We start from the raw sequence: 24,683 nt of genomic DNA, 5'->3' as shown, positions 1-24,683 counted from the left end.
ACCTGACTGATAATTAAAAAATAGAACAAATCAACTTTTTATAAGGTAAAATATACACACATAAACACAAGTAAACAAGTAAAATCTACTTATCAAGTGTTCTCGAAATAGAAAACATTAAACATTTATATATGAAAATGGACAAGCATTGAATAAAAGGTATAGTTTCACAGAAAAGTTATATAGGAAAGATGAGTCACATATTGCATTTAACAGCAATGCTCACTGACAGTAGGCCTGAAAACCTACAGGATGATGGACATAAGAAAAATATGAAATAGTCAAAGTAAAAATCTGACATAACAAATTTTTCCTAAAGTCTCTTAATGTGGGAGAAAAGACCTGTGAAGAGTCAGGGATGTCGGAAGGTGTGCAAACTGCTCTCAGGTATCTACTTGTGTTTCCCATTTGTTCTGCAATTGTTGCCTTATCCACAAGACAATGCAACTTTTAGAGGAGATGTGTAAACAGCAAGGAGATGTACAGCTGTGATTTTGTTTTTTAACAACACTGGTAAAGTAATGCAAAAAAGAAAAAAGTCCTGAAAAATGCACACAGGACTGTTGTGAAGCAACAGGCATTATGGAGTTAGCACTTCAACACAAACTCCATGTGAAAATCCAATAGAAAGATTCACATAACATTTTCTGCTTGCCAGAAGGTGGAAGCCACTTGCTGCAGTGAAATAATTTCTCAGACGCTTCCTAAGATTTACTCAAATGGTTAAGGAACAGAAAAATCTTCAATCAAGACATTTGGTGACTCCTTCCTGTTGGCACTTCTGGTACAGAACCTCCTCTGTATTTCTGTTACAGAACTTCCTACTGTTCCATGCTGTTGCTGTGGGAGTTTACAAGGTTTAAGGCTTTTTGATCACCTCTCCATAGCTCTCCAGAGAGTTCCTTGCTCTACCAAGTGGAAGCTCCAAGGACACAGGTTCTGAACTGGCTTACCAGTCCTGTGTGCACCAGTACAATGACCCCTTTCGGGCAACCTCAATTCTGGGCACTAAACCTGGTTTTCAAGTGGGAGAACTGGCAAAAGTCCTTTGGAATAATGTGATCAATTATTTATGTGTAAAGGATGAGGAATTAAATATAGTGTAAATAAGCTGGAAGCACTGTGATAACCTCACATTATCTGAGGTCATGAACCCTGAGCAGCTGTGCCATACAGGGCGGGTTCAAACACTGCCAGAGGTCACCTAGAGATGCACTCAAACTCAACTGTACAAGGCCTTGAGACATCTGCTATCACCTTATCTTCTGTGAGCAGAAGGTTGGACTAAATGAGCTCTGGAAGTCCCTTGCAACCAAGAAGATTGTGTGATTTGAAAAATTAGGATGATGATTTGGGTCAGTATGTTGTTTAACTTTTAGACTTATATACCTCACTGAATGTGTACATTACACCAAAAAGTTGTAATTTTTTTCAAGGTATTCTCTCAGACAGTGATACTGGTTTTTAATAGGTCCTGAAATAACATGAAGTTCCAGACAGGAAGAAGAAATTTTAGATAAAACACATAAACATCCCAGACAACATTAAGCTCTTCAGTGTTGTCATCCTACAATTGAACCGAATTAAATTTAGAGCATGACAGCACAATTAATTCTAATTAAACATTTCTTTTTGTTAGCTATGCTTTGCTGAAAATGTTGCATTAGTAACTATACATTCCTAAATTGTTTAATTTATTCCCTCATATATTTTGATTAGAAATTAGTACTACATAAAACCAATACAGCATGTATTAAATAATTTAATAGGCTTAAATGACAGACTTCAAGTATTTATTATAAAAGGAGCTCATCACTGCTGAAGTTTTTACTAGAAATACTTCCATCATGTTTTAAGGAAATCTATCATTGATCAGGAAGAAAATACAAATCCATTCCAGTTCAGATATCAGACAATAAAAAAGGAAAGCAGACAGATCTGTGATAAAAAGCAATGCCAAGTCATTTGACAGGGTTCCTTTGAACTGTATGCATTTAAAAGAACCAAAACCAAGGTCAAAAAAACTAAGGTATGTTTGTAAGGGCCTATATATCAGCACAGAGTATTCTGGAAAGGTGAAACTGATTCCTGGTGCATGACCAATTCAACAAGGAAGTCGCATTTTGGTATTGTAGCTAACAGAGCTACAGTTAACTCTCTGCCAGTGTAATCAAAATAATATCACAGAAGACCTGGGAGGAAGGTATAAGCTTTTCATGCAGCATTATTAGAGCATTGCAGAGACACATTACCCAATTCTGCTGTCTCTGTCTAAAAAGACATTAGCTAATTACTTCTTATTATTTATTATTTTTATTAAAAATGAAAAGATATTTTTTTTAAAAGAGATCTGAAAACCCCATGGGATTTTCAAATTATTAAAAAGAAAGGGAATATATGTATATTTCAATGTCTGTATATGGAATATAGTGTCTGAATTAGCAACTAGCCATGCCTAGTTGTTAGAAAACCAAAGACAGAGAAATTGAAACTGCAAGTCAAGAACAAATATTTGGTGCAGAGCACATCACTCAGTAGAGGAGCTTCCATGAGGATACTGTTAACAATCACGTGGAATTTCTTCAAACTCATACCAGAACTTCAGAGAGTCAGAAGACAGTTCAAGCAGAAGCTACAAATCTAAGGATGAAATTATTAAACTATCGTGGGATGTAACAGGTTATGTGGAAGATGACTCTAATAATGGAGCTTTACTAAAATTGGTGAGGTTGGTGGAAAGTCTGTTACAAATTTTAGTGAAAGCAGAACATGCACTTACACAGAAAATTTATACTATCAGGTCATGGACCATGTATATACAAATACAAAAACTCACCATCTTCATCAGTTTGCACTACAAGTTCTTGGCTTTCTTTCCGTCCTTCGGGATTCATCAGCACTAATTTGATGCTGACATTTGTGTATGGTGACAGGTTGGTAATTGTGTGCTGGGGATGGGAACTTTCTGTATCCCAGCTGACCTCCTCTCTCACTTGCTCCTGTCCTCCAGCCTGGTAGCGGTAATGGACTGTGAGGTTGTAGCGATGGCAACGTGTGACATTATATCCAAAGGGCTCCCAGCAGATGGTGATCTGCCTTGATTTGATCTCCACAACCTCCAGTCTTCGGGGCCCACGCATGGGATCTGCAAAAATACCAACATAATTCTGCTGTGATCACTTATTCATATTAGAATAGTGACATGAGAAATAAGTCATACAGTTCTAAAAGTACGTCAGACAAGCAGAAACAGAAATCCATTGCTGTACAGAATCACAGTATAATAGAAGTATTATATTACTCCCCTCTGAAAAAGCAGGGGAAACGGAGAAATGAGTGAGAAGTGTCTGCTGAAAAATAAAGAGCAAAGAAAACACTAAAAAGTTCTTATGATTCAAATCAAATTGCATGATACAGCTAGAATAACACTTTTTAACCTATTTGTTGCTTGCAAAAAGTAAGCATGTCCAATTTCCTTTGCACAAGTTATTTGTATTAACACTTCTAGAGCAAGAAACTGCACAAAACAAGTATCTAAAAAGAAAATGTCATTTCAGAGTAAACTTGCAAATATATGTTGATTTTCTTGCAGGACTGATTATACAAAGGCTAGATGGCTCTTCTTTAAGCTATTTCTTATTCATTTGTCTTTAAGTTGGACTGAATGGAATTACTCAATCTCTATTTGTCCAGGACAGTAAATTAATATTCCAATTTCTTTAAACTAGACCACAGGGTTTTTTCCACAGAAACATTAGCTGTTAATAGTGCAAATACCTCAATTTGTTATAGTGGTTTAGCAAAGATACAAAATAAACAAGATATTCTCCTGCATATCTTTCTAGAGATCTCCTAGTGGAAAATGAGCCATCAATCAAAACTATGAAAATATATAAACAAGAACCAAAGATTGTGGTTGATAAACTTGAATTTTCTTCAATCCTACTGGTCACAGCAACTGAGATGGAAAAGTGAATTAAAATTTCCACCATATTACAGCAGAGCCACTGAGCTGATACCCCCCCATATTTTCAAAACACTGTCATTAACAGAGCTATTATACATACTTAGCAATAATCTGGGGTTTTTCATATTTGAGTCCTCAAAAAGATTAAAGACAATGTCAGGTTTTATCCACTGCTTCACTAGTTAAACACTTAGAAGACTTTTAATGAGTTAGAAGACTCTTATACATAAACAAATTAATATGCATCTTCCTCCTTTTATGTTTATTAATCAACATGTCTTCACTGGGAATGTTCTAAACAATTTACACAGGATTTCATCTTTTTACTTTTTAACATAATCCCTGCATGCTTGAAATATTTGTTCAAAGATGTTATTCATCTTAACTCCTTGAAGAAAAGGTGTTAAGAAATTGCTTGTTCTAACATCTACAAAGCAGGTTATTTTTTCCCCCTTTTAAATCATCCAGCTGCTTTTTAATTTTTTTAATTAATTTTCACTGTCAAACAATGTTGATAATCAGTATAGAATATTTGGCAATTGGTGAAAAAATGGAAAAACAAACAAAATTCTAATTCTGGTCTCCTTTCTAGTGACTTGACTGAGAGGTAAAAATGTCCACACTAGGGATAAATTGCTATTGAGCCATTTATCTGCTTCCATGCTCAGGCATCCCAGCTAAGAATTCTGGCATCTGAAGGCTTTGCCACATTTTTACTGCTACAACCATTAAAATTAATATGAAGCAAACCTCAAGGCCTGGAAGTTACTGGACTCAGTAACTTCCTAAATATTTACTTCTGTGTAATTAAGACATATACTTAATGGAAAATGAGTTTTCCTGTTTTGTTTTTTAATTTCATTCCAGCTTCTAAGAATTTCTTGTTTTAGGTGAGATGATGAATAGCAAAGGACATTTGAGAAGTATTGTGTAACTGTATCTGAATGGGCTAAATAGAAATAAAAACCAAAAAAAATTGAGGTGACCCTGACATACAACATTAAACAACTGAACAAAGCTCCTGGCTGCAAGAATATGGAACAGCCTGCTTAGTTCCACAGTGGGCACATCAGAAAATTCACAGGGGAGCTGAGAAATCATTTTATTAGAGATATAAACCTAATTCATAGCATTTCAGAAGAGAAACTGAGTGGCTGTACAAAATACCTGGATCAAAACCTATCCAAGATTTCTGCCCAGGAGGAAGGTATTCTTATGTCATGTTACCTTAATAAAAAGTACAAGTTAGCCCTCTAGTTAAATCTATGAGAATGGCAGATACATTTTCACCTCCAACAAAAGAGACAAGGGAAAGAAGAGTTCGTAAAAGATAGAGACAATACAGCTTCCCTTGATATTTGAAGGACAAAGCTCATCAGACAAGGCCAATACCCTGGTTGTTTTGGCTCCTGACTTGATAACCCATAGCATCAGACAAGTACACAGCTCATATATATTTTTCCTAACATTCTTTCAGAGATTATGCAACTAACAGGGCCCTAATGAACCCTGTTGTTAATGCGTGCTTTAACAGCCCTACTTTTAACTAGGAGAAAAAAAAGGATAAGGTATCAATGGAATTTTGGGATTAAAAAAGCCATGTGGCTCAAAAGAGCCCTGAAAAATAGCAGTTAGTGCAACAAAAGCTAGAAAACTAAGTTTCTATTTCATCAATTTAGCAAATAAATTGAATTTCTCTGGTGGTACCACTGTATATGACAAAGGAAATATTTCACAGAATAGAATCACAGAATCATCAAGGTTGGAAGAGATCTTTAACATCATGAAGTCCAGCTGTCAATACAGCACTGTCACTGTGACCCACAAACCACTAAACCCCCACACCCAATGCTAGATCCAGATTCCTCTTAAGCACCTCTAAAGCTTGTCACTCCCTCGGCAACCTATTCTGATGCCTGACCACCCTAAAAAATAAGATTATCTATCTATCTATCTATCTATCTATCTATCTATCTATCTGTCTGTCTATCCATCCATCCATCCATCCATCTACCTACCTACCTACCTATCTTTAATATAATATGGGTCTGAGAGCACAGCACATCACTTCTAATGTACTGGAAGGTATATGCTCTTCATCAGGAAGGACACAGGATACTTGGGGAAAGGGAACTGCTAAGCAGCACTAAAAGAATGACAGCTAATGACTGTGATTTAAAAGGGAAAGCTGAATTAATTACTAGGGCATGATGACTTCATTTATTTTATTTTATTTTCTGAAGGATTTATCACTTTCCCAATTTTGGTGAAGTTGGTGAGTTCCCAGCTGTAAGTGAAGAAGTAGGCATACTTCAGGGATGCTGCCATTGTGCTCATGAGGCTTGCACTAATTATCCCTGTGAAGTGGAAGGCTGTCATCCCAGCAATGGTCTGTTGTTGTTACCTTGCACCAGGTACAGTACATGATAGCTTTACAGAAAAGTGTCCTTTAACAGTGCTGCTGATCACAGCTGAAATCCCACATTTCAGAGCAGAAGAATAAGGAGTTCAACAACCACATCAACTGTATTATATACAACATATGTACTTCATAGCATGAGTGCTATTTGCTGAGCCTTTGCCTCCTCCTTACTTGGCAAATGCCCACCTGCAGAGGTTACACAGCCAGATCTCTCCACCCACTGCAGTTTTCTAAGTGAACCGAGCCTCTGCTGCTCCTCGGTACTCCAGCTATTTTCTTATGCTTTACTGGTACAAATCATGAGGCAAATGGGGAAAATGAGGCTGCCTGATTCGTAAGGGAAGAGGTTTTCTTCCCAAAGGAGCACACTGCCTGTCAAGCCTGAAGCTTAGCCAGCTACTTCTTTCCCCATTCCCCCGCTGGTGCCTGCAGCATTTTTCATACTGCTCTCCTTCTGCCAGGTTCAGCAGGGAATCAGGCAGTGAATTCTGACAGTTGCAGCTCTGACCTGAGGGACCAGCAAGCCTGGTTCTAGCCCCTGGCACTTTAGCATCCCATTTAATCGGTGATCTTGGCTCCTTCTCTGCTCCACTCTGTTTTCCTGAGAATATGGAGCACAGGCTGACAGACAGGATCAATTTCCACTGCAGCTGCAATTCACAGCTCATTTCTCTGGAACTTCACTCTTTACCTTTTACCACAAGTACAATGCTTTTTCAGAAACTCAATTTCAGAATCACAGAGACATTTAGGTGTATTCTTAGCATCCTGTCATTGATCATCAAAACTTGTGTTTAAGATGAAAATTCAAGACTGCAAGTTTTGTCTTTTCATCACAGCCTGCACAGACCTAGTGAGATAAGAACAAGAAAGGAATGGTGATTTTCTGCCACTCCATGGCACTTCAGTAGCTGCAGACATCTGATCTGTGTTAGATACTATTTGAAAGGCACCTAACAATAGGAATTAGGAATTTATTTCTTGTTGAGGCAAACTATTAGTGGAGTTTAGCTATGCAACAACTCTCTGGACTGAAATTTCAGATCAGACTCTACTGTCCTTCCACATGAAGTATGGGATAGATAGAACAGGAAAATAAACAAATATAGGATGAGAACGGAATATTTAAGATATTATCCACAAAACAGCTTTTAAAAACATAATAGTTAATTAATGTTAATTAAAAGTAAAGGCTTCACAGACTGCCTAAGCAGTCTTGTTCAAATTGCTTAACATGTTTTCACATCAATTCCCTCTGAGTAATGTGGGAGCCACAGTAGTCTAGCATCAGTATCCGGTGGTGTTACAGAGAATTTCATGAATGCCTGCAAGGAACGGGCAGGTTACAGTGGTGGAGACCACCTACAGGGGAACAGAAAACATGGCTTGTGAGCCAGCTGCTATCAAAGTACCAACATTTGGTCTGTTTCTTGAAAACAGATCTCTGTGTTTGTCTACATCTACAGCAAATGCCAAACAAGAATATAGGTAAAATAATTTACTTGTTTGGCTTGTCCTCATTTGATTTGAAATCGAATCTACACACGACTAACAATTTGAGGTAAGACAGTGCTGTAAAAGATCATTCATCTGCCATGGTGTGATTTTTACATCGTTATTATTCTTCATCTGAGTTCTTCAACAACAGATTGAAGTTCAAAAAGAGCTCTTTGCTCCAAATGCCACATGATTTATCTGATCTGATAACAGATCAGGGTTTTTTGAATTCCAGTTTGCCAAAAACTGCAGAATGCAGTTGACGAAAGAAACAATGAGCAAGATTTTGGGTGGTGAAATTTCACAGTTTTTTAGCACATTTTTATTTCAGTCAGGTTTGTTAATACAAAGAACTGCTTTGTAGTTAGGATTAGAGAAAGAAAAAGAACACTTTAACCACATGATTTTTCATACTGTCCATTATTTGAGTTATAAAAGAAAGTATTCAAACAAAGAGAGGGCAAACAAAGAAACAAAGGGACAAATGACTCACAAACAGAATCAAAATCCTAATATGATGATGGTGGTGTGATTGTACTGCCTAGTCCCACTATTTAAAAATGAAAACAAAGACTAAGCTGCTAGTGTGCACAAAACTGTTGAAGATCCAGAAACAACCTTTGAGTTAAGAGTTGCAAATTAGAGGTTGGTCATTTTACTCATCTAAGAGCACAGCATGTTCAGGAAACAGCCAAAAATGTTAAAAACCAGAACAGAATAATTGCAAATTTGTGAAACACTGGTGTCATATGAAATATCTCTACTTCCTGTCGTGGAGCAGCCACCAACATTGATAGCAACAGTTACTAAGGTTATTCAGGTAAACGCAGAAGACCAAAGAAGATACCCAGCATCTCCTGGAAAGATTCCAAACCATTGTATTTAAAATTCTTACCAATATTTCATAATACTAACTGATAACATTTACAAGAGAATATGTTTCTACTTCTGCAAAACCAGATGCCTCCTGCAGAAAAGCAGCACTTCTATCAGCCCCTGACACTTTAAAAATGTTGGGATGCAAGACCTGCAGAGTTTCAGCACTAATGAAAGAAAGAACAATGAGACAGCAAAACTGAAATGGTAGTCACCTGCAATGCCACAGAGGAAGGAATAATCAGGTTTTCTTATATATATAAAATATATGCTGAAAGCTAGACTAGGAATGTTTCTGCCAATTCTGGGTAAAATGGCTGCTTTTCCATTGTATTATTTATGGAAAGATTTTCTTTTTCTTGATTATATTCTCTCAATGATATTCTTTTGTCTTCCACAGTCACAATGCCAGTGAAAGACGATGAACAGAAGGATGTACATACTCTAAAGTCAGTGTACTAGCTTTGAGCAGTAGCCTGTGGGGATCCTTCTGCAGACTTAAGAGCACTGAGAAGCAGGAACCCTCCTGCACACATTTCCCTCAGCACCTTTACTTTCAGGATCAGCATCCACAGTGTCACAATGGTCAGAGAGAAGGTATCAAAAGAACTAGACTGATGTAAAAAAAAAATATCTCAGTGCACTTGCTACCACAGATAGTTTTCTTTCTCTGGACTAAAACACTTCCCATCATCTGAGAACTGGAAGATTCACATTTGGAGCACGTGTGCCCATACTCAGCCTCTATTTCCTGGTCAAGATGCCAACAGTCCACCAGCTGAATGAGAAAAGCCAACATCTCCCAAAGCATCCCCCAAACTGCTGTGCTGCCAGAATATTACAGCTAATACCATTCTTCTGCATGGAACCAGATGCTTCCACTGATTTTATTATATACTTTAAGTAATATGTAGGAAAACCTTATGTATCTGTATCAGGCATGACTAAAGCATGTTCTCCCAGTTTATATCCAAAGAAACTCAGACTCAGAAGAAATTGAATTGCCTGCTGAAGGTTGCAGTTATCAGTAAAAGCCAAGCAATCCTAGTTCTCATTTCTAACCCATTATAACACAACACTAGAACATGCTTTTTTTCCTCTGTACTTTGTGGCCAAAAGAAGTTAGTTCCAAAACGTGTGAGCTCAGAAAACAGTAAAATACTCATAGTTCACAGCAAGAAAATGAATAGGCCATGTTCTTATAGTAAGCCAGCTTGAATCCTCACTCACTTCACAAATTCAAATGTGAGATATAGTAGAGGTCTACTTTTACCAGGAAGGATCCTAAATACTAGCATCATATCACACTAAGATTTTTTTCTGTGCTATTTCTAGATGAGACACAAGCTGAGACACAGGAATTGTTGGGAGTGAACCATAATTTTTAGCCAACTATAGAAGATTAGTGGAGAATAAATTCTAGCAAGCATCTAGGGCATCAGCTCACTGCTTACAAAAAGTAAGTGTAGCTGTTCCTTGAAACCAGATCAGGAATTTGATTTAAGCTTTTAGTTATATATTATTACAAGCATTTGACACAGAAACATCAATGAGTGATAAAATCTTGCATGAGAAATTTTCTTAACTTTTTATCTCTTCTCCAGTTCATGGCTACACATATTTTATGAGGCCTATGTCTTCAGGTTGACATTCACAGTAGCAAAATATATTGGTCTAATCACCAATAACACCTTTTTAAACATCTATTACATACTTTTAAAGGTAATAACATTTTGAAATGTTGGTTTCTATACAGTGTTTTCTTTCTAGAGAAGGCTGATATGATCAGTTCACTTTATAGTAAAATTTAAATCTGAACCCATGTAAATTGAATCTAATATTTCTTTATGTTGTCATTTTATAGGTATACTCTGAATGGTAAATCATTTAAATTCTAATACATTTAAATAAGGTATGAAAAAAACCATCATTTGATATATTTTTGTCAAATTACCTACATTACATGATTACTCCTCCACAATCAAAATCAGATTTTAAGTATGAATGATACAAACAAGATTACATTCCAAATCTGCAACACAGATTTTAGTTGCTTGTTTAAAATGACATACCTAGCTATTCAGTAATCACTTTATAATAACCCCTTTCATTTCTAAATCTTCTTAGCCATCAGCCACTAGTGAGGAAAATGCTGGCAGTGGTTTTTACAACTACACATTAGTTTTATATTTCATGACAAGCTAATTCTACAGAGTTTGAAAGACAGACAAGCATGTGTTCCTAAGATATTCTTTCTTTTGCATGAAGAAAGCACACATCTAACCGAGGAATGAAAAATAAAGAGTGCAGACATATACTTTCCATTTCACACACATGGCAGTAACAATTTATCCCAACTTCACCTCAGGAACTGCCATGAATATGTAAATCAAGAATTAAAAGGTGGTGACAAATAACTCTGAGAAGAATTACCACGGTAAGATGGCAAAAAAAGTGCCTATTTCTCGTAGAAGGTACCTTTGGTGGATCTACCTTTGATAGGTGCTGGATCAGAATGATTTTTGAGGAAAACTGAGGTCAAATGAGCTGTGATGTGCACACTGTCCCTCTCGATTGAATCTATCACAGGCATTTAAACTTAACCCTTTGACTGAGTTGTCACATGACTGCTTTGCAGTGTCATTATTGTCTTTTCCTATTGATTCTCCATTGTTTTGAACACAGCACATCATCATCTGCTGATCTAACACAGACATATTGAGGCAGATATGCACCTCCACACCTGTGGCACCTTTCAGAAGCTGGCACAGACTTCCACACCAATTTATACAGAATGCAGGTCAGATGCTGTTCATATTGGAGAAGATGCAGGCAACACAAAGGCAGCTGAAGGCCTGAGGAATTGCTTTTGTGGCCACCTCCACACATTTATCACAACACAGAACTGTGTTCAGTGAATGTAAAACCATCTGCTTTCATGGGTCGATACATAAACTCTCAGATATATTAAGGAATGGTGCAGGTGGATGGCTCATAATTAAGCATATTCATGGGAACAACAGACACAATTTGACCACACACTGTAAACAGGGGAAATTACATTAATGCAACACACACTTTTCTACTCACTGGTCAAAAAATGGGAACCCAGGAGAACATTATAAACATTATAAACAATCTTTGTGAGGTAAGAATTCAGGAGAATTTTTCTAACCCATTTTCCCAGAAATGGCTGGAATACATCTAGGGCATTGTAAGATGCTAAACCATTCTCTCCATATGCTAATAAGGTACATGTATTTTTTACAGTGCCCCAATCACCTTCTGAGTGTGACTAGTATTAATGGCAAAGCCATACACTGTTGCTCTGCTGTGTGACAGATTAGCAAGCTCAAACTCCTTACATTTCATGGTACAGCTGCCTGAGTTACCCCTAAAGCCAACCAGAGAAAAGATAAACCATTGTGTAAATTAGTGAAGTTTTCAGCTGTTCAATACCTGCCCTGAAAGTAGAAGCCCAGAGACTGTTTATTATGTTGCACAGAAGAATAAATGGGTAATGCTGTTTCACAGATCAGTCAGAACAAGATGTAGCAGTGTGTTCTGGTTATCACTGTGGCCTATCACCACTGACAAATCACATTACTTCAGAGCTGTTATGTACAGCGTGGTAGCTAAATTGGGGATTGAAAACAGAACCCAGATTGAGCCTTGATGCCAGGACAACATGGTCATATAAATCTACGTAGAAGAGAAAATGCCACCAATCAATGTTACTCATCTAAAAAGAGTATTTACCATCCTTTCTAATCTGACATGTGCAATGAACCTTAACCAAATGATGTACAGTGAGATCAGTTCTGACAAATAACTCTCAAATGCATAAACCTGATAAATGAATCAGATTCTCTGTAACAACTGGTAAAAGAAACTTTGAGCTTATATACATGTCAAAGGGGAACAGAATATTCTGTCTTCCTACTACACTATGATGTGCTAACTACTATAAACATGTAAGAACTGCAAAGTTGATAAGATCATCTGTTTAATTTGTGACAAGACTCACTTCCCAAAAGAATCTCCTTCATATTTGCAACTCAGTCTGGATACATATCCTCATGTTAGGTCCATCCTCAGGACTTTTATAGAAGCTTCATCCAAACCCGAGTAGTTACTAGCTGCTGAGTAATTTAAGATGTTTTTTCACCCACAATCTCAAGTGTCATCTTTGTCTTTGATACCATCACTAACTAAAACATTTGATTTCAGTATCAGTTGCAGCATTCAACTATACATAGTGTTTATAAATTAAAGTTTTTGAAAAGTCCCTACATTAAGAGGATACACTCTTGATTTATTGGTTGAATATATTGAGCCTTTTTCCCCTGCTGTATCTAGGAGATACTTCAAGAAATGCCACACATTGCTCCCTCTTTGGTAGTTGCCTTTGAATTTTCCTCTGACAGATCAACAACTTATTTACCACCAGTCTTCTTTGCTATGCCACTCCTCATAAAAAGCAAACATAAGAAACCATGTATGTTGATGAAGGGAATTTATATTGTTATACTGAAGCATGAAACACAGAAGAAATCAGCCCATCATTGTTAATGATACATTTTATAAGAGAATAAACTGCCAGTGGAGGAGAAAGGAGAACATCTGGGAAAAGGGGGTGTACTGGATGGTACACTGCTTTTAAGTTAATTATTTTTAAGATTTAACAGAGTCCTAAGATTTCCACAAAAAATATATATGCCTGGGAATTTGATATCTGCCTCACTGCAGAAATATATGATAAAAATAGGGATAAACAAGAACAAGCGTAGGATAAAGAAGAAAATAAGGAAATAAATATGCTTTTGTGTAATGTGCATCACATATTAGTCAAGCCTGTGTTGTTTATTTCCTTTAAACCATGCTTTACTTCCATACGTGATCTTCAGCCTGTTTTGTTTATTTCCTTTCTCTAGTCCTAAAGATTAAACATTTAGCAGGACTACATTTCCCTCTGTTGCCTGCAGCATCCCTTGCTTTAAACTCTACACGTCACTTTGCATTTGGCTATGTCCTTTTGCTTCCTTCCCCTCCTCTAAACTCGGTCCTGTCAAATGGATTAAAGAACCTGTGCATTTCTGTCAGAACCATAACTGACATGGAAGAGCACAAAGCAACCATCAAATATTCAGGAAAGCAGAGGTGATGGGAGGTTGCTAAAGTACCTGTGAACATGAGCAAAGGAGAGGGGCCAGGACTCTGTTGAGACAGAACCAGATCACTCTGCAGATCGCTCAGGAACCCTGGATCACGATTTTACCACACAACTCAAGGAAAACAGAGTAAAAGTGCACCAGATATAAGACGATGCGACAAATTACAGAACTGCATATGACAGCAATTAAATAAATCTGAAAACCAGCTAATTCCATCACCAATGACTTGGGATTCAAAGTCCATTAAGCACTGTTTTTTTCCAATTGAACTAAACTAATGGAAAATAATTCCTATGCTGAAAAAGGTCATACACCAAGTAATAAAAAACAAATACTGTACAGTCACTATTCGTAAGCTACTCTAATTTGAATTTATAAATTGATGACATCTGTTATAAATCATGCAGATTTCTTCCAAGCACAGAAATTTCTCATTGCCAGCTTTGCCCTGTCTTTATCCCAATTATGAAACTGAAAAATTCAGGATAATAAGTTACACAAAGTTTGTGAAGTGCTCAGAGTTTGCGAAGTTTTAATCTTTCAGCATGTTTTTCCTAATAAAACTGGGAAGAGAGTAATGAGGAAGCAAAAAACCATAAAATCCAAACCTATAGAAAGCAACGAGCACTCACAGTATCTCAAAACCAGCAGTTTCTGGAGTTTTAGGGTCAATGAATATCCACAGAGATGTCCTTATTTAACAATGAAAATAAAGTTTTAAAGCAGTTTTACAAAATAGGAAATATTCAGAAAGATATAAACCATACATTTTAAGTATCAAAATTTGCATTTGCATGATAGAAAATTTAAGCTCTTATTGTAACTCATAATTGAACCAAATGAGAAGACGACAATAGAAGAGCTGCTGCTTTTGAATTTGCAGAATAGTCCAGGGGTCGTCTACTATAATCTTGAATTATGATTATGCTTTTTTTTTTGACAGTAATCTACATGCAAATAAAAATGGTTTGCTGGATTTGGTATATATATGCACATAAAATCTAGAATTATTCGTATAATGTATAACCAACTTAAACTAGAAATTTTTTGTATAACTGAGCATCTGGTTTATGTTTCTTTAAGCCTGCCAGTAGGACAACTGCATTTTGAACTGGTTCTGTAGGAACAAATAATTTTATTGACTTGTAATAAGGATTGTGATATTCAGAACTCCATTTCCAATAAGTAATTTCCAATAGGTAAAAACAGAAAGTAGCCATTAATAAGGAATTATAAATATTATTTGATGTTGCTGTACTAAATCACATCATCATAGAGTTGGAAGGGACCCACAAGGATTATCTAGTCCAAGTCCTGGCCCTGCAAACAACACCCCAAGAGTCACACCTTTGTGCCTGAGAGCACTGGCCAAATGCTTCTTGAACTCTGTCTGGCTTGATGCTGCAACCACTTCCCTGGGGAGCCTATTCCAGTGCCCAGCTACTGATTCAGTGAGGAAATTTTTCCTGATATCCAACCTAAACCTCCCCTGACACAACTTCACGCCATTTCCTTGGGTCCTGTCACTGGTCAGGACACAGCAGAGATCAGTGCCTGCCCCTCCTCTTCCCCTCACAAGGAAGTTGTAACTGCAATGAGGTCTCCCCTCAGTCTCCTCCAGGTGGAGGAGAGACCCCAGGTGTTCCCCTTATGGCTTCCCCTTCAGTGTCCTCCTTTGGACACTCTCTAATAGCTCAGTATCTTTCCTGCACTGTGGTGCCCAAAACTGCACACAGAACTTGAGGTCACACAGCACCAGTGCAGAGTAGATGGAAACACTCCCGTGAGGTTCTCTTTGACTGGATCTCAAAGGTAAACCACACAGACAAAAATGGAAAAAAAGTCACAGAAAGATAAAATGACAGAGACTCAAAGTCCTCAAAAGTTAGCCAGATCCAATCCATCGGCTAAAGTCTATGTGGATCAGTATTATCTACAGAGGTAAGTTTTAGTGGAAAGATCCCTGTACAGGAGAATTTGAAACCTCAGCTCAACTTCTGACTTAGGTATTTATCACTGTAAGATCAAAGAAATCCCATTCAATAACTCCAATCTAAATAACTAAATCCTCTATTTGCAAAGTACTTTGATATTTATAGAATCATAAAACAGAATCATAGAAATGTTAACTTTGGAAAAGACCTTTAGGATCACTGTGCCCAACCATTAATCAGCGCACTGCCAAGCCCACCACTAAACATCATTCCCAAATGCCGCATCTACATGTCTTCTAAATACCTCTGGGGATGGTAACTTCATCACTTCCCTGAGCAGCTTCTTCCAGGGCTTGATAATCATTTCTCAATTTTTTTTTCCTGATACCCAATATAAACCTCCCCTGGAGCAATGTGAGGCCATTACCCCTTGTCCAGTCACTTGTTAACTGAAAGAAAGAAGGGACTGAAATCCCCTCTCCCTAAAACCTTGTTTCAGGTAAGTGTAAAGAGGGATAACATCCCCAGTGAGCCTCTTCTTCTCCAGGCTAAATGATCTCAGTTTCCTCAGCAGCTCCTCCTAAGATAGGTGCTCTAGACTGTTCACCAACTTCACTGGTCTTACATTGGAAGGAGATATTGTTACTTTTCCAGTATTCTCTGAAAGCTGAAAGAAAAGCAACATGAAGATCAGGGTATCTCCAGCTATTCGAATGCTGAAGGCAATTATCAACCCATACAACTGCGTGATTTTCATCTTTTGCGCCTCCAATTCTCAAATCCCTGGAGTAGGAAGGTGGAGGAGAAGCTGGGGAAAGTCTTGGTGGGGGCACTAAACTGGGGAGAACCCTTCCTAAACCACAGAACAGGTGAGTTAGGATGGTGTCCAGGGTGCAGCTGCCCAGGTGCTGGCAGAGGGTCTCTAGGGCAGGCTCTGGGAGGAGATGCCAGGCTCCAGATGGCTGCAGCTAACACACTGCAGGACACAGCTCTGAGGATGGGTAACCTCACTGTTTCCATTTGTCTCTGTTTCTCACTACTCAAGTCTATTTCAAATCACAAAAAATCATATTAATTCTTCCCAAGCTGAGTGTGTTTTGCATCTGATGGCGATTGCCAAGAGACTGACTTCTCTTTACCTTGATGCATGACCTTTCCCATCTTATTTTGTCCCTCATTCTGCTGAGGAAGAACATTGGGATAGCAACACATCGGGCAGCCAGAGCCAGCCAAGGTCAGCCCACCACAGATTAGTTTGGTATTTTGAATTGAATTTTCAGTTGCATTCAGGTACAGTGAGTGTCCCCTGAATGAAGAACACAGTATCAAGGCCTCCACAGATAGCAGCCTAGAATAAACAAGAAATTTTCCACTACAAAATTTTTTTTTTGTGTTTAATTTTTGATGAATTCACACTGCATTAAGTATTGGAGCAGAAAGCAATCATTTTAAATTCTATCAGCACTAGCAGCATGCAACCATAGTAATTAAAACAATATTATTTTTTACAATCACAAAAGACTACTCAAGACATATGAAAAGGAAGTACCCAAGAAAGAACATCTTTCTTCCAATAACTACAGCTTGTTAAGTCTGGAAAATTATTAAGACACAGACATTTTTTACTCTTGCTAAACAATTAGTTAGATATGCCACAGAGTAATGATTTTAATTAAGAATTAAATTAAACAGGAGTTTCCATGGACAGAACTTTCAAGAAGCCTTAAAGCAAATTACTGTTAGATGACTAAGAATATTTTGACAAGAAGTTTTCCTTCCCTTTGTTTAAATGAAGATTTCACTACCTCAATTCATATTTACAAGTATTCTAATACAAGACTGTTCCTAACTGGGAAAATGCCACATCACCAAAGCAATAAAAAATTCATTCTTTTACTAGCTAAAGCAAAGGGTGCTCACATGACAGCTCAGAAGTATGTAAATTCACTTCCGCGCTTTCACTAAACTGAACATCTAATACTACCACAAAGAATACAAATGAACAGGGGTTGGAGGGATTGGTCCCTCATACTGCAGTCCTTGCTTACGACAGAAGAAAAAACTCAGCAGGCAACAGCAAGGAACCACTTCAGTGCTAATTTTTATAATAATGTTTAGCATGGTATAAAAGCATTCTTGATTTAACTTGCTGATCTGAAACTTCCAACACTGGCTTCTGCCAATAACAAAGAAGATAAATTCTTGGAAGTGTTACAGTTGTTCAATACGGCAAGACTATCCCTGGAGAAAATCTGCTCTCAATTATGAGCTAAAATAAGAGAAGAAAAGTGTTTCTGCAAGCCCAAGTGTAGTTTTCTCTCTGAATTCACGAGTGAATTCAGCCGCTGAACAGCCATGACATGTGGCTATCATAGCAAAACTTCCCAATGCACTGAAGAAAGATCTGCAAGTTCAGAAGATATGTATGCTCTGCCCTTTCCAGCATGCTGCAGAACAGCAATTCCCCACAGGACCCCTGGATGGGGGATCCCACCTACAGCAAGGAGACCTGAAAAGCTCCCAGACACACCTGAGGCCCATTAGTGAAAGCAAGATGGCAAAGGCCTTAAGTTTTGCCTTAGCTGGACAGGAGTGTGGATGACATACTCCTGGTAGGTGAAAGCAGTTAACACAGACAAGTCTCAAGTTTCCCATCAAATACCAAATTGTGACCCAGGCAAAATACCACACTTCCACTAACACCAAGAGATTGGAGCATTTTAAGTTTAAACTCCTATCAATATTCAGGATGATATCTTATCATCCTTCCCATTTAGAAATGTGTTTAAGCATGCAAATGCCCTAGGAGAGATGTTCACCATAGCATTATCATGCATCCCTGTGCATGCACCCAATATTATGACACGTCCTATGCTTTAGAGGCATTCCAAGAACTTCCATCCTTGCTGTCTTGCTTTCTGAGTGACAGGTGTGGTAAAAGCTGCTGGCTGACACAAACAGGAAAATAGAAAATAGACTTTTGGTTTTCTTCATTTTTCCCGACTGCCCTTGGCAGGAAGTGGAGACTGAAGAGAGGCTTCAGCTATTCTGAGCTGCCTACAGGAAGTGTGGGGGACCCACAGCAGACAGACATATAATTGGATAAGGAGGGACCTCAAGGATGCTGGAAACCTTTGGTGATTCCTACAGCATGCAGAGATGTTTAGTGAAATTTTCAAGTTAACCAGACTCCCTGACAAGAAGCAGAAGTGCCAAATGTCTCATCAGAAAGTCTCCTCTTGGTACTAGTTGACTGTTTACCTTAGCAGATCCAGGGCATACGAAAAAGCAGTTGAATAAAGATAAAAATTGATTATTTGAATCAGGCTTTGGCTCAGAATGTGTCACTGGAGGGAAGCAGTATATATCAATGCTGTAGGTGAAAGACAAAAACAGGTAGCGTTTATACATGCTGTGCAATGCCACCTTATACATTTTAAGAGGGCTTTAAAATCACAAACAGAAAGCTTAAAATCTGAACTTATTATTATGGTGATTTTCCTTTCTAGCACAGGGAAGTTTAAAGTACGCATTTTTACAAGTTTATGCCAAAGCACTTATCCAAATTTTCTTTAGATAAATTTGCAGTAACAAGATTAAAAACACATTGGAGAAGTTAGGTACAACCAGCAGTACAAACCCTAGGAGACCTCTGGCAGCTTTACAGGCATTAATCACAGTCCATACAAACTTATCCCCATGAATTCACATAAAATAAGGCAGTAATTCCATCTATAGTTTTCAAAGGCATGAACAAATGCTCAAGATTCAATCCTGTTGTTTATGATGTTGCTAGAATCTCTTTATAAAGGTAAAGTCTAATGTTTGTAACTATAGCCACATTATTTTTTACCATATGTTCAGCAGGTCATATGACAGTCATATGACTGCATGTTGTTGAAACAATTTTGCTCTCAGTGCAACTGAAAAGCTGTTTAAAATTCAAACAAATAAACCCATTAGATTCAAAAGAATTTGCAACTTATTTCCATTTTTAAAAACAGAAATAGTTCTACATAATGATCACGAAAACTATCTCTTAAGTCAAGAGAGAAACATACGGACAACAAAATGAATATAGCAATACTATGGAGACAAAAGAAATATGTGCAGGACAGCTGTTCTATATACACACAAAGTATTTTATTTTTGCCTAAGGCACTGTCTGGAATATCCTGAAATAAAATTCCTAATAGTTGGTTTAAACTTTCTCCATTTATTTTAAGGAAGAATGAAGAAGAGCATCTGAAACATTCTGAGGTCAATCTACCAAAACCACTAATAGGGAGCTCCCCATGTAACACTCAGTAATCATTATAAAGATCACTGTACATACAGAAGCCATCATGAAAATGTAACAGGGACAAAAACGCCTGACAGTATCACAGACTACACTAAAAATGCCGAATGCCTTTACTTAATTGCAAGAATTAAAGAATTTTATTCTTTCTCAATAAAGCTGCAGAATTGCACAAACAACGCTGGTATCTATTTCAGCTCTCCAGTGGCTCTCTTGTGTATGCCTTAGAGATTACATTTAGGTTCTGATGTAGCTGCTTGTCCATCAGGAGAGAAATTTAGCAGCTATCATTTCAGATCTCACTCCTGTGTAAATATATTTTTATATGCACTTAAGTCTGGCAGTCCATATGGTAACACTAATGATTACTGTTTCACTTTAAAGTACATCCATATATCCAAAATTCAGGTAAAGCCATGTCTGTACAATAATTTTTATCCTGAACCCAATTATTAAGTAATATAAAAAAGGTGTATTTAGAAATTTAGTATCATTGGCTTTCTTGAAAATGGACAAAATAGTTCATAAATGGTTTTTTAGTTTAAAGAGCAGTGGGTCATTACAGAACTTATGGAAATAAAGTAAAGAAAAATCACACACTGCATGAAGGTGCAAACTGGAGCAAGGAGGGAGTATTATCAGGACTTAGATCAGAACAGCAAAACATTCTTTTTAGCAAAAGCATGATTTCACAAAATACAGGACTCCTGTTCTTGACTCCCATCAAGTTTATGGCTGTGATCTCATATGAGATATTTATTAATAAGCTTGTCTGGTGAAAAAAATTGAGCTCTTTGCATGACAGCTGGTGTACAGACCTGTCCTAAGTCACTGCAGACTGCAGATCACAGCCAGTCCTTGGCAGTCCAGGCACAACTGGCCAGCAAAGCTGCAATGGCAGGAGGAGATATTCCCAAGTGCTGGGGAGGGAGGGGCAGCTCCTCACACTGCTTTCAGCACTCACAGGAGAGAGCATCCTTGCTGTTGAGCAGAACTTAAACAGCAGCAAAGACAAGGCTGAAGTTTAAGGAATGGAAGCTGCTGGCAACATTCCGAAGTAGAAAAAAGATTTGTATACAGAAGAACCATGAAAAATTAAAATATAAAGGAAAGAAAAAAGAACTTAATTACCATCTTTACTTAGCAATTATTCCAAACAGAGAAGTATATGGATAGCACAATCTGTACACTCATTATGATGTGAATGGTCACTGCATTTCACTTTGAGCCTGTTTTTCTCGATAAAGTATTTTTACAATAATGTTGTGGAAATAGAAAATGTAACTCATATAATGCAATATCCAAGGTGGATGAAGAGCCAAAGTCCTTTGTATAAATCAAACATTCATGGCTTGAGGCACAGGGCAAAGTGGAGTCGGTAATTTTTAAGCTTTCCTTTCCTTTTGCAAACTGACTCTACTTTCTAAAAAGTACCTGCTTCACGTGCATCCAAAACAAAAACAACTTCATTAGATGGCAAATGGCTCACCTTGTGGCCACAGGCTAACATTCCAATCTTGCATTATAGTAAAACATTGCCCACAGTAAAACACACTCTGTCATTTTTGGTCGGGCAGCCTGATACCCAATGTACACATCCGGGGGCAGAATTGGCCACCTGAGTGCAAACGAAATAAATCTATCCTTTCAACAAAAGACAAATTACAATGTTACAAAGCCAACCCGAGCATATTGCCCAGGGTATCTGCAAGGTGCTTGCAGACTGTTCACTTACTAGCTGTGAAGTAAGAAGATGGAGGACTGGAGGTTCTTGTCCTACACTGATACAGCAGACCTGAGGCAATCAAATCTTAAAAAAAGCAGTACATTTGAAAGATTTTTCAATAAATTTCTTTTTTTTTTGTTAAGTACATATTTTCACTTAATGTTTTCTCTTCACTCCACATGAGGGTTCTTAAACCTTTCATACCAATATCGTGTGTGATTAAAAACAATCAGATCCACTGTCATTAATTATTTGATAACTACATAGATCTCACAAAATGAAGAGTTTCTATGATTTTTGTGGTATGTTTTGGATGTTTTGGAAAACCCTAAAATTACACAAAGAAGGGTTTATGCCTTAAAACCTGGGTAGGGATAGCCTGTGATACAGAACAGCATTATATCTGAGCAATATTTCATTCAAATTAATGCACGAGCTTTGATATGTGGTGACCTAAGGCTTGAGCACACAGTTCTGGTTTATTCATTAATTTCAATGTTTCCAGGAGTAATACAATTTGGCTATGTTATTTATTATGCATCATTGGTTTCTTCTTTCAATAGAACTATGAAAGCATTTCCTATCTAGTGAAAGTATTTACTACAGTGCCCATCTTCAGGAATAACGAGAAGCCTGCACAGACGTACCTTCCCCTTGTTGAAGAAATAATGTTGGCAGGTGATTTAGTCTGTAAACACAATTGGGAGACATCTCTACCTGGGAAAACATTTTCTCCAGTGCTCACAAGCTTCGCTGATTTGCCTTCTTTGACAAGTTTGTGACTCCTAGCAAATGGATTCATAGTAGATCTGTTGATAATATTTCTGCCTTGCAAATGCTCCAATGTCATGTTTTGGTAACTCTGTCAGGAAACCAACCGCAACCCAAGGATTTGGAATGCGTGCAGCACGGGCCTCAAAAATCCATCTGGCAACTAGGCTTGCGATTGTCAAGCAATGAGCCTGTCCTATCAGACTGAAGACAAATTTAGTCTTACAATCTGTCATGACATTTTCCTGGAGTAATTCAATTTCTGTGAACAAGACAGTTTTCCTTGGTCATTTTCCTGCAAGGTAGAAGGCTGGCAAAGTGGAGACCATTTGTTCAGCTCTTAACATTCACCCTAAGATGAACTATCAGATCCACATGTATCCACTGGGCAAAAGATTTAATCTACATGAATCATATGGCTTCCACATGTGATAAAAACAGGACATTAACTTTACAGATCACCCTACTGGAAAATGAAACAGCAATGAAAAAAGAATGCTGAAGCCTAAGATTTAATGATGGATGTCCAGGTTCTCCAGGGAGTCTAAGATCCTAAGTGGAGTATCGAAAGGACATTATCACTGCTTGCAGCTAATGCCATAAAGCTACAATAATTGAATGCAGTATTCATTCCCTATGCATAATCTTTGCTTTGCATGCATTTATCAGGGAGAGACAATTCCTGGAATACACTGATTTTATTCTAGAAGGCATGGAAATAGGAGCATGTTCTCTCTTTTCAATCCATTGTAGAGCTTCCCCCAGTAGTCCACTGCCTAGCTAATGATACTTAGAAATACAGGGTGAAAATTGCTAAAAAGGCTCATGGCTTTATTTTCAGTGTAGATACTATTATGAAATAATATCATTATGAAATAAGGTGAATCAGGGGCCTAACTAAAGGTCTGTAAGAAGGCACATCTATGGCAAAAGCTTCTCCTTTATTTGCATTTTAGGTTAGTTAAGCAAGCAGTAGTTTCAGGTTCATTTTAAAGACAGGGATACTGTAACCCCTGGTCCCAGGCCAGTATTTTTCATCAGGCAACATGTGGAGTCTCAGGCAGAGAGCAGCTCCGCATGTATATTACATCTTGCTTTGCTTTTGCAAGAAGAATTCTGCTAAAATATCCTGACTCTGTGGTTTAGTCACTAAAAGGGTATAATTAGAATTAAAGGTCAAGTGTGCCTGCTTCAAGGCACTGCAAGTGCACAGACATGCTGGTTGTAAGCTGGGAGCATGACTGACATCTTCTAGCTGTTCACAGAGAAACAGCACGGTGTTGCTAAACCCCACAATTTGCAGATGAGAGCTGCAGCAGCTGCTGATGCATCTGGCAGGACTGGGAGCTGGTGGTGATGAAATGGCTCCTGTTGTCACAAGAGGAGAGAGGAAGTGAGACCTGGCAAGTGACAGAAAGACAGCTCCTAAGGTGAGCAGCTCCCAGTGTAATGTGAGCACCTGATCTACAGTGACCACTGTTGTTACTTGCTGCCAGATCTGAACTCTCCATATTACCAGAGCTGCAAAGACCTACAGAATTTGGAGACCCTTTTCCAAAATGATGCCATTATTTCTGTATTAGCATGATTATGAACAATATTTTTTTCATCAGCCAGTGTGCTTTCAGCACGTTATCTGAACTGCTTCTAAGGCTTAGGAGGTGAAACTAACAGCAAAGATGTTTTATTCGGCCTCTTCCTCTCTGTTAAAATGCTCCCTGGTAGACAGGTAAAATTGAAGTAGTACAGGAAAACAAACTGCAGAATCAGAGCTTTCTTATACACTAGAGGAAAGCTTCTTACTTAATTTAATACAACACTTGTTCTTATCTTTGATTGCAAATTACACGTTTAGAACTCTTTTCCCTGTTAGTGCTTGTGGATTTGATGAAGAAATGTGTTTGGATTTATGCTACCTGTGTTCTCCTTTTCTGCCTCTGAACATTTTTTTAATCTTGGAGTATTTGTTTGCATGACCACATAGCTCTGGTTCTCTTTCAAGTAGTAACTGTTAGG

General features: G+C 37.8%; 1 protein-coding gene across 1 annotated transcript in view; it reads right to left on the bottom strand.

The window, feature by feature from the left end:
- Positions 1–24,683, bottom strand: part of PTPRM (protein tyrosine phosphatase receptor type M) — a 438,824-nt gene that overhangs the window by 208,272 nt on the left and 205,869 nt on the right. The window contains exon 8 of the mRNA XM_054284774.1: positions 2,837–3,145. Within this exon, the coding sequence (XP_054140749.1) occupies positions 2,837–3,145 (309 nt within the window). The remainder of the gene's footprint in view (positions 1–2,836; positions 3,146–24,683) is intronic.

The sequence above is a fragment of the Melozone crissalis genome, unplaced genomic scaffold (assembly GCF_028551555.1).
Source record: "Melozone crissalis strain CALT ecotype California unplaced genomic scaffold, PUWL_Pcris_2 ptg000042l_1, whole genome shotgun sequence".
In the NCBI taxonomy this organism is placed as follows: Eukaryota; Metazoa; Chordata; class Aves; order Passeriformes; family Passerellidae; genus Melozone; species Melozone crissalis.
This window is presented reverse-complemented; position numbering and strand designations above follow the sequence as displayed.